General features: G+C 37.7%; 1 protein-coding gene across 1 annotated transcript; it reads left to right on the top strand.

Annotated features, from left to right (window-relative positions):
- Positions 1–13,304: 13,304 nt before the first annotated feature.
- Positions 13,305–15,538, top strand: LOC104600772 (1-aminocyclopropane-1-carboxylate synthase 7-like). Its single transcript, XM_010263910.3, has 4 exons — positions 13,305–13,613; positions 13,725–13,853; positions 13,972–14,132; positions 14,234–15,538. Exons 1-4 carry the CDS (start codon positions 13,440–13,442, stop codon positions 15,114–15,116), a joined length of 1,347 nt encoding a protein of 448 aa, XP_010262212.1. The 5' UTR covers positions 13,305–13,439; the 3' UTR covers positions 15,117–15,538.
- The last annotated feature ends 280 nt before the right edge of the window (positions 15,539–15,818 follow it).

The following is a 15,818-nucleotide window of genomic DNA, read 5'->3' as shown; positions in this document are numbered from 1 at the left end:
ACTTTGAATGGATGCATGAACTAATGAACACGTACGCACACGCAGAAGGAGTGGTGAAAGTAATGGATGCATGAACTAATCAACATCCAAGGCTTATCCCAACTATAGGGTCGATTCCATGAATCCTGTATTTTATTTTATTTAATTTTTTGTCTCGACGACGATACTTGATACGCAAAGGGTGCAGGGCCCTTGGAGATTTGAAAAGAGGGAGCAAGGATTCCAGAAAGGCCCATGACATGACGACACGCTTTTAAGCTTCTTCAACAAATGATTGGGCTGAGATGTGACCTGTTTCTTAATTCTTATGCCATTTGCAAATTGGTGCAAATAAGCCCCCTTTTCCAAGACCAGACTTCAATCCCATAGAATGGGCTCCGCTTGGATCAAAACCCCCTTTCAAGTTTCAACTCTCAAATTCAATTAATGTTTTTCTGTCCAAAGAAAGCTTCCTATGCATATAACAAAACCTCCTAGACTTGTGGTGTTGGGAGTAGAGTTGTATCATGACTCGAATTATGTTTCACTATAATAATAATAATAATAATAATAATAATAATAATAATAATAATTATTATTATTATTATTATTATTATTATTATTATTATTATTATTATTATTATTATTATTATTATTATTATTATTATTATTATTGTTGTTTCAGTTTATACTTTCCAAAAAGTAGCTCTCCCTTTAATAGCTCGGAATAAATCAAATTCATGCATTTAGATATAGAAAGAAATCTGAATGTTTATTATTCTACAATAATGGAAGTGCTTTTTCAGTCTTTCATATACTAAGGGGTTTCACTTGAAAAAAAAAATGTTCTATGCCAATGGATTCTGAGATAGTAGAGATAAAGATTTAATTCTCCATTGTTAAAATGTAGATTATGATACTAAAAATATATCATGTTAGAAAAGCTTACATCCAATCAACCGGTATCATAAAAGAGATGACCAATCAGATGGTGTTTATCACAATTCATGAAGTACTTTGATTGGTCAAAGCTCTTTGGGTACTATGTCTTTCTCGTATCATAGTTTTTTTGTTAATAAATTAAGAGGATTATATTGCTTACCAAAAATTAAAAAGAAAAAAGAAAAGACACGAGAATAAATTAAGAGTGCAACTAGGGCGGACCATGTTGATTCGGGTTAAACCCATTCGATGTATTGGAATCTTAATGCTAACCGATTGTCTAGAACTCTAGATCATCATCAGATGAATTGAATCTTAACTCTGCCCTAGCCCAATAAGAAATCAAGTTGGAAAATGGGAACCTATTAATCAAATTCGCATAATATGCATATAACGCAAGCATACAAACATATCTATATACTTATATATGAAAATAAACATGTGGGGTCTCAAGTGTGCATCTTCTTATCTTCTATCAGTGGACTAAATTCGAATCGGAAAGCTCTAGATATGGGTTAAATGCCACTACATTCAGCTGGGGATTGGGCTCACTGCTCAGGCCCACTTAAAATTTGACAACTGCTCAACCCAATCCGACCCAAGTGCCACTCATATCTAAGTCAAGATAAAACTTTCTTTTCATTTAAATTCGTTATTAAAATAGCAAAAATTTCAATGGCCAATATTAATTATGAAAAGCACTTTGCAATTGCAGCCAAACAAGAAGAAATTGTGAAAAATACTAATAAAAAGTGAAGAATATATAGGATTGGTGTTTGATATAGGATGGAAAAGGAGGTTGGTCTATAAAGGCGGTAATGAAACTTTTTATAATAATTGAGAAATGTGTTGTAGTAGGTGAGGTAAGGTGATGAGAAGGAAATTGCTACATAAAGGTGATTCTTGGCACGTTGTGCAACAAAATATCCTTTTGGCACCGCTATCCTTATAAGACTACAAAACAATAAGAACAATAGATTGAAAACAGGCTTGCGAAAAAGGTGGACAAAGATATTTTTTTTCTTTTTTAATAAAGGATGGGCATGGATAAGAGCTTAGGGGAGGTGCAAAACCAGCAACTGTTACACAATACCAGAACCTGTAGAGGTGTGACATCATTTGTCATATTTATGATTGACTTGTAGGAAATTTCGTACACAAAGTTGATCTTTGTCATTGCACTCGTACAAACAGTACTTATAATAAACACCGACGCCTCGAATTACAGTGGTTTTTTAGTTGGAAGCAAAGCATCTGGTTTAGGGCATGTTTGAAAGTTGAAACTATTGCCTTTGAAATTTTTTTTTTTTTTTTTTTTTAGAACATGGTGTTGTATCAAGTATGGTATTTTTTTTTTTTTTGAGAAAACGTTTTTTAATTTTTGTTTTAGTACCTTTATTGGTTGCTGCCATATAAGTGTTTTTCAATGCCACATCAGCGTACTGTTACTAGCAACAGTAAAAAATCACATCTTTTCTGATTTTCAAGGCATTGTCTAGCAACAGTATGGTATTCTTTTCTGATTTTCACGTGTTTGTACAAATAAGGTGTGTGGGGTCTTAATTTACATTACAAAAGTAGAAAATAAAGTAGCTCTGATTTGATTTTTTTTAATAAAAAATTATAAAGTTTTAAAAGGGTTGGGAAGCAAGAGAGAGTAATTAGCTAATGTGAACAATTTGCATCTTAGAATATAATATGGATGGCTTATTTTGCAATGGAAATCTTGTTACAAATTAACTAGGGGTATTGAACATGTATGATATGTATGATTTAAGGCTGCAAATTGAATGGATGGAAAATTGATAGATCCAAATTTGATTTGTTGTTGTTGTTTGTTTATCAATTAAGAGGTGGCTCGATTGATATGTTAGTTGGTTTGTTCCGGTATAGATGTGGATTCAATTCCCACAAATCACCGATTTTGGGAAGGGGTTATTAGTGGTGATTATCACCAAATACCAAAATTTGATTTGTTTATATTCGAATTGAAATAAAATCTTATCCATCATATTTGAATAGAATTAATCGGATATTGAATAACATTAATAAATTAAATTCAAAATGTATTGAAAATAACTTGTTTGAAGCTTGAATTTGCAAATTCTTTAGTAAAAACACAATATTTAAATTAATCTTACTAATACATATACAATATAAATCTAAGTATTGATAAGGGTGATTTGGCCTGACCTAGTAAGGGACACGTGGATGCATCTTGCCAACAGGATGACAACTCAATGAGGAGAGTCTCATTAGCAGATCAGGAGCTTGGATGATCATTCAGCTCGGAACTGAAGGCAACTTCATCGCCCATGTACCGAGTGACACGTGTTCGATTCTAGACGCTTCCCTATGGACTCCGAACCCCTCGTGATCATGCCACGAAACCGAAGGCCTTATCCTAATCCCGCCCGGATCGGAAGGTAGTAATAGACTTCATTGACTAGTACGTTACCTCCCTTTCGGGATGGACGGATCCTAACCACGCGGGCCGAGGATCCCAGAGTTGTTTCGTGAGTCCCACGACAACTCAGCTATATAAGGACTTCAAACCTCAAGATCAAGGTACGCATGATTATTTGCTCACTAGTACACTTGTCATTCAACTTTCAGCTTGCAATACTAACTTAAGCATCAGAGCAACCTCACCAGGTTAATCACCCTAGGTTCTCTAAGTTTCACTGTTTTACCGACTGAACCAACTCACCGTGCAACCAAGTTCCAGATGATCCTCCAACTAGGAACATCCAAATCGTGCTCCACCAAGTATATATAAGCTTTTATATTTAAATCGAATCAAATGAGATATAAATAGATACGTATTTAGTTAATTGTGTTTTTGGAAACACAATTATGATTTTGTTTTTGAAAACAAAAAATAGCTGCTGCAACATCAGCTCTTAGGTAATTGTGTCGACCAAGGATCTCCAATCTTTAGGATATATTTTATTTTACTAATTGTAAAGAGATTTATGAGTGTAAACCGGAAACCATGTTCTGCTGTTGAATTGAGAAGTGGGAGCAATCCAGCTATTGACAATAACATACCTAACTATTAAATGCTGTTTTTCTCATCTGGGTATATAAATATATCCTTACTCTCAACTTGTTTGGTGTAATGTCTGATCCAAATGTTGCCATCGCACTTCAAATCCACCAACATGTTGGTATTATTAGATTATATTTATATTATCTAACCTCGGTCCATTCATGTCATTGTACTTAAGGTCACCTAAGTAGTTTTTGGTTTTTCTTTTTATCTTTGGTGGTGGGCAAGTTGGGTTCGGTGATTCACCAAATTATTAACGAAGAATGAGCTCACAGCTAGCTCAGAGTTTAACTAATAGCATATGTGGAGTTAGTCATTGTATTATATTTGATTAAAGAAACCACTAACCCCTCTCTCTCTCGAAGAGCCAATGTGATTTGAGTTTAACAAGTGTGAAATCTGACTGAAACTCTCCACGACCATTATCCCATTGTCAATTTATGCAATAAAATCTTCATGTCTCATGAGGATCATGGCTTGATACTTGCCTTTTTATTATGGGCCAGATCTGTCAAACAATTGTCAAGAATCGCTTCTTCCATTCTTTTGATCCCTAGCTATTACGATGCAACGCATTAATATATTATGTTTGATTTGATAGAAAGTAAGAGAAAACAGGAAATTGAAGAAAGTTCTTAACAAATTTTACAAAGTTTTTTCAAATCTAACTATTATGCATTTAAGAATATTTGTGGCATATTAAATCAAGATTTTAATCGTTCACGTTAATTTCATTGGTTTACACATTTCACAAGGCGAGTGTAATATTTCAGTTCAAGATTTAACAATGTTAGAGTTGTCACTTTAATTTGTTTTATCACTGATTCATGTTTTCTTCTTCATGATGGTGCAGTTCAAATACAGTCTGATGGTAAATCTCACATTGTTGAGCGGTTGAGCCCAATGTTTTGAATCTATGGTTGATCTATACGATTGAATCATTTGAATCATCATCCATTCCCTTTTTTGGGTCTAATTTTTCTAAAACCCGCAAAATAATCAAAATTTTTGACTTGGTCAGACACCTGTTTATTTGAGCAGCTGAACTGTTGACCCGTTTGACCTAGTGAGTCCAAATTTTCTACTCACTTTTCTATCCACTTGTAAATTGCAGCCATACATCTCTCAATTTATAATAGATGTGTGTGGGTCTAATTTCATGACCTGGGTAAAGAATAGGTAAAAAAAGTGAGTAGAAAATCCAGAGATTACCATAATACATGTTCTGCTGTCTGATTATGATGATGTTTCTTTTTGTTTTTTTTTTTGAGTAATTTTTCAAAATATATGCACTCCTAAAAAAAAAAAAACTATCTCTTTGGCCTCAAATACCACTTTACATCTTTTATTTTATTTATGAAAAATTCAAAAATAAATATAAATATAAATTAAACCTAATATAAACCATATATATGTACACAAGCATGCATGATGTATATCACTACAGTCTGACCCAGACAGTTGAACCCGAAAGAAAAAATAGTTCAGCCTCGGGGTCAGTTTTTATAACATTGGCTGACCTTGGCAGCATTATCAAATCTTTCAATTCTGTGAGGCGTGATGGAAACCGGAAAGGCGTGGCAATCTAACCCCTTCAATCTCAATCCACCAATGTAACAACGTCAAAACTCGTAAGTCCCTCGTTTAGTTACAGTAGTTGTATCCTTCAATTAGTTTCCAGAGTAGACCAAATCCAAGATAAACAAGCCAAAGATGCTATATATATATATATTAAATAAAGCGGTCAAGAAATTTTTTTTTTTGAATTTTTTTTATTCCATATCATTTTTGAAACAATCAATGAGACACACTTTCCCAATAACCTAAATAATCTTTTCTCCTAAAATTACTCCTAAACTACATCCCCCACTTTCTTCAAAATTATCTCTATTTCCTATTTATCTTCTAAATTATCACTAATTCCTATTTATCTCCAAAATTATCTCTAATTTACTAGAGAGTTTCTCTCCTAAATTAAGTTAATATGTATTTATTATATAATTATATATACTAAAAATATTATTTATTATCTTTTGTGATAAATGTATTTTCAATGATTATGTATAAATTTATTTTGTTTTGTTATTTAATAGAAAATTTTCAATAATTATTAGAGATTAAATTACTATTATTGAAATTTTTAAATTTAATTTATTGTACTTATTGTATTTATTGTATTTTTGTTATAAGTTATTGATTAATATTTATTAGAGATTAAACTATTATTTGAGATTATACTATTTATTGACTAAGTTAATATTTTCTCATTTTTTAAATTTTTTATTTTTTTTATTACATGTCATTTTTGAAACAACCAATGAGATGCACTTTCCCAATAACATAAATAATTTCTTCTCCTAAATTACTCCTAAACTACCTCCCCCACTTTCTCCAAAATTATCTCTAATTCCTATTTATCTTCTAAACTATCACTAATTCCTATTTATCTCCAAAATTATCTCTAATTTACTAGAGAGTTTCTCTCCTAAATTATCTCTAATTCTTATTTATCCTCTCCCCTATTTTTTATCTATATCTATCTAAAGAAATTTTTCATTAAAAAATTTGAGAATTATTTAAATATTCTAACAAAATTATATAATAACATTAAAATATTTATTAAAAACATAAAAAATATTTTTTTTTATTTTTACAAAATATATCACGAAATTATGTACTAACAATTTAAATTATATTTTTCTGTATTATCAATTTAAAAACCTAAATATTTAGCAACTAGATTTTAAATAGTTAAAATAATGAAATTATGTAATAAATTTAAAAAAAATCTTCAAAGTAGAAAAAAAATTATAACATAATATTGAAATTAATAATAATTTCATATATTACAAAATTAATAATGAAATTATGTAATAATGGTATAAATTATGATTTTATGGATAATTAAATTCAACATATAATTAATATTTTAAAATTTAAATACTTTACATATTATTTAAGTATTTAAATAATAAAATATTTAACATAACTAGATTTTAAATAGTTAAAATAAAGAAATTATGTAATAAATTTAAAAAATTCTAAAAAGTAGAAAAATAATTATAACATAATATTGAAATTAATAAAAATTTAATATTTTTACATAATAATGTAAATAATTAATTTCACTTATATCAAGTAATAATTCGAGAAAATAACTTTCAAAAAAATTAATGCTTATTAATAATAATTTTAAACTCTTAATCTGTATTTATTATATAATTATATATACTAAAAATATTATTTATTCTTTTGTGATAAATGTATATTCAATGATTATGCATAAATTTATTTTGTTTTGTTATTTAATAGAAAACTTTCCATAATTATTGGAGATTAAATTACTATTATTGAAAATTTAAATTTAATTTATTGTACTTATTGTATTTGTTTTATTTTTGTTATAAGTTATTAATTAATATTTTTTAGAGATAAACTATTATTTGAGATTATACTATTTATTGACTAAATTAATATATTTTTAGTACTTATTGTATTTTTGTAATTTATGTAATTATTATATTTTTCATTATCAACATATTTTTAATAATTGTGTATTTTTGCTATAAATTTTCAATAATTATTGGAGATTAAACTATTATTATTTGTTAGAGATAAGACTATTAATTTAGCTGAAATTATGAGTGTTCATGAGTTGGTTCGGTTCAATCGTAGGTTATTTGGCCAACCAAATTGACCTGGTCAATTGAAACCAACTAACCTTTTGTGAAAACCCACTCAATTTGTATCAGTTTGGGTCGATTTTTTGGTTTGGTCAATCTATTCAAAAGATTTAAACTTAAAAAAAATTAATTTAATTTTAAAAATTATGGTGCAATTATTAAAAAATAAAATTAAAAATTAGATCTATGATATAAAACATTTTAAACTAAGAAACATGGGAAAATTCCCACTTTTCCATATTAAAAATTATATTTAAAATATAAAATATTAATATATTTCCATGGTTAAGTCATTCGATTTTGGTTGGTTTACAAATGGCCAAAGTGAAACTGATCCAACTTGATGAATTGGAAAATTTTTGAACCAAAGCCAACCTAAAATACTAGAAAACTGACCAACTCAGGTCAAGTTAATTATTGTTATTTTTGTATTATAAAAAATTTATTAAAAATAGTATATAAAATATTAAATAATTATTAATTATTTAAAAAGTTGAAAATATAAAACAATTGCATACTCCTATGTGTTTCTATTAGGGTCATTTATTAGAACATACTTTTAGGGATGGCAATTTCCCCCATCCCCAACGAGGACTTGACTTCCCCGACCCGATGGGATTGGGGATGGGGATTGTTTTGGCGGGGCGGGGTCGGGGTCGGGGATTAATAGGAATCCCCGGTCAAGGTTGGGGATGGGGATTGAGGTCCTCGCCCCGCACCAGCCCCAATTATATATATATAAATGTTATTTATATTAAATATACTATTATATTATTTATTTTATATATATATATATCAAAACATATTTAAAACATTATTTATAATTTAAAGGTTTTATTTATTTTAAATAAATTTATTTAAAAAAATACTATTATCTAAAAACATTTTGGGGATTTGGGTCCCACGAGGAACCCATCCCCGTCGAGGATCGGGGATGGGGTTAATTTCAGAATCGAGGTCGAGGACGGGGAAGTTGATCCCCGCCTGGTTGCCATTCCTACACACCTTATAGTTTTATATATTTACTTAAACCTACCTTATAGTTTTCATTTGACTAAAACATCCCATATATTTTGCAACTTATTTACTTAATCAACGTTTCATTAAGAAGTGTTTGTTTTGCTATTAGGCCCATGATTTTTTATTCTAAAAATACCCTTAACACCTTTTTGTATAAAAAACAAAATTGACCAAATATAGCCAATAGAGTGATTGCCCATGTCTTATTAAGGGCAAAAGTGGTATTTTTATTTTTATTTTGTTTTAATTAAATTTATTTAAATGAACATTAGGGTTTATTTTCCACTGTCATCTAATGGAAGATTAATTAAATCCATTGCAAATTATAAATGGTGTTTTAGTAAAATGCTAAATATAAGGTAGATTTTAGTAAATCCTTAAAACTATAAAGGATATTTTATTATATGACCCTCTCTATTATTTAACTTTCTGGCGGGTCCCCACTAATACTCGTATAAGCAAACTCATGCATTACGAACGAGAAATGGAATATATATATATATATATATATGTCCTTCTCTGTTTGATTACATTTGTGCATGAATGCTCCATATTCTCTGGGTAGTTGAGTTTTCAACTACCGAAGAGGCGACTGGGACTTAGGTGCCCATGCTGAAGAGGCGACTGGACTTAGCTCGCCCATGCCGAAGAGGCGACTGGGACTTAGATGCCCATGCTAAAGAGGCAACTGGACTTAGCTCGCCCATGCCGAAGAGGTGACTGGGACTTAGGTGCCCATGCCGAAGAGGCGACTGGGACTTAGGTGCCCATGCCGAAGAGACGATTGGGACTTAGGTGCCCATGTCGAAGAGGCGATTAGGACTTAGCTTGCCCATGCCGAAGAGGCGACTGGGACTTAGGTGTCCATGCCGAAGAGGCAACTGGGACTTAGGTGCCCATGCCGAAGAGGCGACTAGGACTTAGCTCGCCCATGCCGAAGAGGCGACTGGGACTTAGGTGCCCATGCCGAAGAGGCGACTAGGACTTAGCTCACCCATGCCGAAGAGGCGACTAGGACTTAGCTCGCCCATGCCGAAGAGGTGACTGGGACTTAGGTGCCCATGCCGAAGAGGCGATTGGGACTTAGCTCGCCCATGTCGAAGAGGCGATTGGGACTCAGGTGCCCATGCCGAAGAGGCGACTGGGACTTAGGTGCCCAAGCCGAAGAAGTGACTGGGACTTAGGTGCCCAAGCCGAAGAAGCGACTGGGATTTAGCTCGCCCATGCGGAAGAGACGACTGAGACTTAGCTCGCCCATGCCAAAGAGGTGACTGGGACTTAGGTGCCCATGCCAAAGAGGCGATTGGGACTTAGGTGCCCATGCCGAAGAGGCAACTAGGACTTAGGTGCCCATGCTGAAGAGGCGATTGGGACTTAGCTCGCCCATGCCGAAGAGGCAACTAGGACTTAGGTGCCCATGCTGAAGAGGCGATTGGGACTTAGGTGCCCATGCTGAAGAGGCGACTGGTACTTAGGTGCCCATGCCGAAGATGTGACTGGGACTTAGCTCACCCATGCCGAAGAGGCGACTGGGACTTAGCTCGCCCATGCCGAAGAGGCGATTGGGACTTAGGTGCCCATGCCGAAGAGGCGACTGGGACTTAGCTCACCCATGCCGAAGAGGCGACTGGGACTCAGGTGCCCATGCCGAAGAGGCGACTGGGACTTAGGTGCCCATGCCGAAGAGGCGAATGGGACTTAGCTCACCATGCCGAAGAGGCGACTGGGACTTAGGTGCCCATGCCGAAGAGGCGACTAGGACTTAGCTCGCCCATGCCGAAGAGGCGACTGGGACTTAGCTCGCCCATGCCGAAGAGGCGACAAGGACTTAGGTGCCCATGCCGAAGAGGCGACTGGGTCTTTCAGCAGTAGTGTGGCCCGTAGGCTTTGGGAGCGACTCGTAGTCCACTCCTAAACTTTGCCCATGCCGAAGAGGTGATTGGGGCTTATGCGGTGCCGAGGTCTTTGTCGTCGTCTCTCCTCCTCTTCTCTGCTAGAGCTCCGACTTTTTGATTCATTTCCTCTTCAGTCTCGATGAATTGGTCAGCGAGCTTGAGGAATGCGGTGATGTCTTTGGGCTTGTTCACCACTACGTGCCACTCGAACTCCCAGTGAGTGACTCCTCTCTTTACTGCGGCGAGTCTCACAGCGGGGTCTAGGTCCGGGATCAGGAGGCAAGTGTGGTTGAAGCGTTTGACGTAGCTTCGGATGGACTCTCCCTCTTTCTGGATTATGCTAAGAAAGCTTTTTTGCGACCTCGAACATTTCTTGCTAGTAACGAAGTGCGAGGTGAATGCTTGTACGAATTGCGCCCAACTCTGGATTGCTCCGGATGGGAGGTTTCTATACCACGTGCGCACTACTCCTCTGAAGGTCATGGAGAAGGCGACACACATGCAAGCTTCACTGGCCCCGACAAGGTGCATCTGGGACTGGAAGGAGTCCACATGGTCACTTGGGTTAAACAACCCGTCGTACTTGTCTAGAGGGGGTACCTTGAAGACCTTTGGCATGGGAGCTGCTAGGAGATCGGGGGAGAGGGGAGATGGCACCGAGAGGAGAGGGGTGGTCTTCATGACTCCCGAGCTCGCTCCCGTCCTACCTTTGGGTTGTTCGGGTCGGTTGGGCTCCGCGAGCTATTTAGGGATTATTGCATGGCGCACCTTGGGATGCCGTCTTGGCTGCTTCTTGGTGGGATCCATGTTGGTGTTGCTTGCTTCAGTACTGTCAGGCCGGGTCTTGGCCTGGGGAGAATCCGGCTGATACTGGCTTTTGCAAACCGAGGGGTCTCGTTCAGAGTTCGCGGCCGGGACTTCAAACCGGTTGCCCGTCAGCGAGGCTTCCGGTTGAGCGCGCTAGGATGGACCGGCCTTGGTGGGGCAAGCGCTTTCTGATTCGCCTTGTAACCGCGAGGCAGTGGGAGCTACTAGCTCTCTCCTGCTACGGGATGAGGCTTGGGAGGTTTCCCCTCTGCGAAGAGGGCGACTACTTCGACGGCGATCGAATGGCTGCTGGTTCAGCGGTGTTATGGGGCACTGCGGTTGGGCTGGCTACTGGCTCTGTTGCAATACCGGGAACTGCTGCTGGTAGAAGTGACAGAAGACTTGTTGTTGGTAATGCTGAAGTTGCTGGACTTGCTGCATTTGGGCTTGCATGACTCATACACACTGCACTAAGTCACCAAGCTGGCTTTGCCCCATCGCGTGGGGGACCACAGCGGGTTCAACGAAGGTGGTGTTCACCGCAGAAGGGAGTGGGGAGTTCACAGCTTCGACAACTTGGGGTAGGTCCAGCGTGGGAACTCTGAAGGTGTTGAGGGGTACAGTAAACTGTCCAATACGTACAGTAGGAGCTTGGAGGTGCCCCCCAGAGGTGTTCGTTCCGTTGTTAAGCCCGGCGTTGCTAGAAGACGCCATTGATGCTGGTGAAAGTTTGGTAGAGAAGCCTTTTGAAACGTTTCCCACAGACGGCACCAATTGATGATGCGCAATCCGGCCACTCCTAGTTGGAAGTGACGGGGCTTCTAGCTGGCGACGGGCAAGAGATACCTACAAGAAGGACGAAGGGACCTGGGGTTGAACACCCGGCGGGGACTCTCCGATGCTTAAGTCAGAACTCGATAGCGAGCTGAGAAAGAGAATGAGTATGCAAGAAGATGAAAGCTAGAGAGTGGTGAATATGCGATGCCTTTGCCTCTGAGGGGTTGGAGTGCTTATATACTGGCGTCTGACAGGTTCGGTGGGGTTGATCCCAAATCCTTGTTGTGGCGATCCGCTATCAAGTCGTACCTCGGAGTGGCTGGCCATTATTATCAGGGCCGAGAGTAGGCGGGCTACAGTGACCGTTGCATGGTATGGTCCCGCCAGTCGGGAGACAACTTGTAGGCACGACGCCGCCAGGTAGGAGATAGGGGCGCAACCTTCTGAATTGGTAGGCGCTGCGCCGTTAGACGAGGGACGTGGGAGCAGTCTGGCAGGTACGGCTTTGTCAGATGAGAAACTTCCCGTAGAACGCCGAGCCACCCCGTAGCGAGCTACCCTGTGACGAGCTACTGGTGGTGCGCCGAGGTGATTCTGCCTAAGGCGAGTTGTCTTTGAGGTGGCCCACTTGCTTGGGCCTGGAGCGAACTTGTTGTTCTAGTTCGCGAACTGGGATGAACTTAACTCGGAGTGCAGTTCGGGACATCGGCGTACTCAAGCTCGTTCTATGGCGAGCTGATACTTGTTGACCTGTCAGGTGGCGAGCTGCTTGTAGCGAGCTGCCTGTGATGAACTGCCTATGGCAAGCTGCCTGTGACGAGCTCGAGCTGTCTAGTTGTCAAGAGGCTGCACTTATTTGGCATGAGGTGCTAGGTGTCATTGGAGGGCCAAATCTGCCCTCATCAAAAACAGAGAACGGTTAAGGTACAAAAAAAAGGGAAATTTATTGTGGGATTGTAGATATAGTGGGGACTGAAAAATAAAGAAAAGATATGGGAAAAAAAAACAATGACAGAAGATACCAACTGTGAAGGGATTAAAATCTCACAAAGCTACAAACAATAATTAAGTTTTCTTTTCGGGAGACTTTATTATCTCCAAGTAAAATGGGAAGAGGTGAGTCCAGGGTTGCCTATAAATACCAGTTCTTAGACGAGGTTTTTTCATCCAGCATTTCTCTGCAGAGCTCTCATTCTTCCATACACAAGAGCTTCCTCTCCTTTCATAAAAACCATCTTTCGTTCTTCACACGCAGCAGATTTTCTTTGCAAAAAGCCAATTATTATGGCTATAGAGATTGAGCAGCCATCTGTTGTTGGCCTATCAAACATTGCAGTTTCTGAAACTCATGGAGAAAACTCTCCATATTTTGCAGGATGGAAGGCGTATGATGAAAACCCGTATGATGAGTTGAAGAACCAATCGGGCGTTATACAGATGGGATTGGCAGAAAACCAAGTAAGTATCGATAGGATTCACCAAGCCAAACAAATGCAGAGAAAAAGAAGAAAAATCAGTATATACTGATTAGAGCTGGCATGTAATGTTTTTCTGCTTGTTTCTGAATAGGTTTCCTTCGATTTAATAGAGGAGTACTTGGAACAGCACTCGGAAGCAGCAACCTGGGGTAATGGGTTATCTGGATTTAGAGAGAATGCTTTGTTTCAAGATTACCATGGACTCACTCATTTCAGAAAGGTACGCCCTCATACACATTTCAGACTCATCTTTTCAAGTACCAAATCTTCTGGGGCTTTTGAGCTCACACAGTGGAATGAATGCTAACTCTGTATACCACTGCTTTCCTGCTATACAGGCAATGGCGAGTTTCATGGAGCAGATAAGAGGTGGAAGAGCAAAATTCGACCCCAATAGAATAGTCCTCACAGCAGGTGCAACAGCGGCCAATGAACTACTAACTTTCGTTTTAGCTGATCCTGGAGATGCTTTGCTAATTCCAACTCCATACTATCCAGGGTAAGGACTGAAGGAGAAGCGCGACATCCTGGTTTTTTCTTTATTCAACAATTTGCACTTGTTTTTACATCTCTGAACTAATATTTCCAATTGTTCCACAGATTCGACAGAGATCTCAGGTGGAGGACTGGCGTCAAGATTGTACCGGTTCACTGCAACAGCTCGAACAACTATCAGATCACCACCAAAGCTTTAGAAGAAGCATACAGTAAAGCAGAGGCCATGAACATTCGGGTTAGAGGGCTTCTGTTAACAAACCCATCCAACCCATTAGGCATTACAGTTGAAAGACCGGTGCTCGAAGAGATTCTTGACTTCGTCACCCGTAAAAACATCCATCTTGTTTCAGATGAAATCTACTCAGGCTCTGTCTTCTCCCCATCCGAATTCACGAGCACTGCAGAAATTCTGGAGGCTCGGAATCTCAAGAACTCAGAGAGAGTTCACATTGTCTATAGTCTATCAAAAGATCTCGGCCTTCCAGGTTTCAGAGTTGGGGCAATATATTCATACAATGATCAGGTTGTAACAACTGCAAGAAGAATGTCCAGTTTCTCCTTGGTCTCTTCGCAAACACAATATCTCTTGGCTTCAATGCTATCAGACACCAAATTCACCGAGAACTACATAAAGACCAACAGACAGAGGCTAAAGAAGAGATACGAAATGATTGTTGCAGGATTGAGGAATGCTGGGATCGATTGTCTGAAAGGGAATGGCGGGTTGTTTTGCTGGATGAATCTGAGCCCATTTTTGGAGACTCCAACAAAAGAAGGTGAATTGGCTTTGTGGAATACAATTTTGCATGAGGTGAAACTGAATATATCTCCAGGCTCTTCATGCCATTGTTCTGAGCCAGGTTGGTTTAGGGTGTGCTTTGCCAACATGAGCGAAAAAACACTGAGAGTTGCACTGAAGAGAATAAATGATTTCATGGAGAAAAGAAGGGCAGCAGATCAAGGGATCTTATTCTCTTCGCTGTAATATTTTTTTTTTCTTTTGTTTCTTCCTCTCTATTTTCATTTCCTTCTGTAGACTGTAGTGTTTAATTTCCCGGATGAAGAGATCCAAATGATGAACTGTTGTAGACTGAGAATTAGTTGAAATATATTATAATAATATAATCGCTGTCCTGCATTTGGGCTCAGCGAGGTTCCTAGAAATTCCTTTTTTTTTGTTTAGTTTATGCATTTGACACAGCCGTTATTCCAAATCAAGCAAGCGTTGAATTGGTGAAAGTTTAGGAGTTGGAAGCAAAAGCAAAAAGAATTGACCATGGGATTCGTAGTCGAGATGTAATTAACTCGCCCGAGTCGTAATAAAGGATCCCTTTCCAGTTCCAACATCTCTCTTTATTGCATTAAAGGATGACAGAAAACAGAAAAGTAACGAGAGGTCCACAGAATGTTCTTTCTTTTGAGCTTTGACATTCTTCTTCTTCTTTTTTTTTTTTTTCTGGGTTTCTTTATTTTACACAGAGAGCTGAATCGAGCTTTGATATTTGTTTTGTACGAGAGATGTGGGCTTTTAGAGACTCAATACAATTAATCATTGAAAAGAATTAATGTCAAAAAATATTTTTTTCTGTGTAAAGCCTTTGACAAATCAATTGATTATGATGTCAGTGCAACTTGACCCGGCATGATTTATTATCAAGCTTTTAACAATTAATCTAAGTGAAAAGGG

The sequence above is a fragment of the Nelumbo nucifera genome, chromosome 8, assembly GCF_055504915.1.
Source record: "Nelumbo nucifera cultivar China Antique chromosome 8, China Antique-T2T, whole genome shotgun sequence".
NCBI lineage: Eukaryota > Viridiplantae > Streptophyta > Magnoliopsida > Proteales > Nelumbonaceae > Nelumbo > Nelumbo nucifera.
This window is presented reverse-complemented; position numbering and strand designations above follow the sequence as displayed.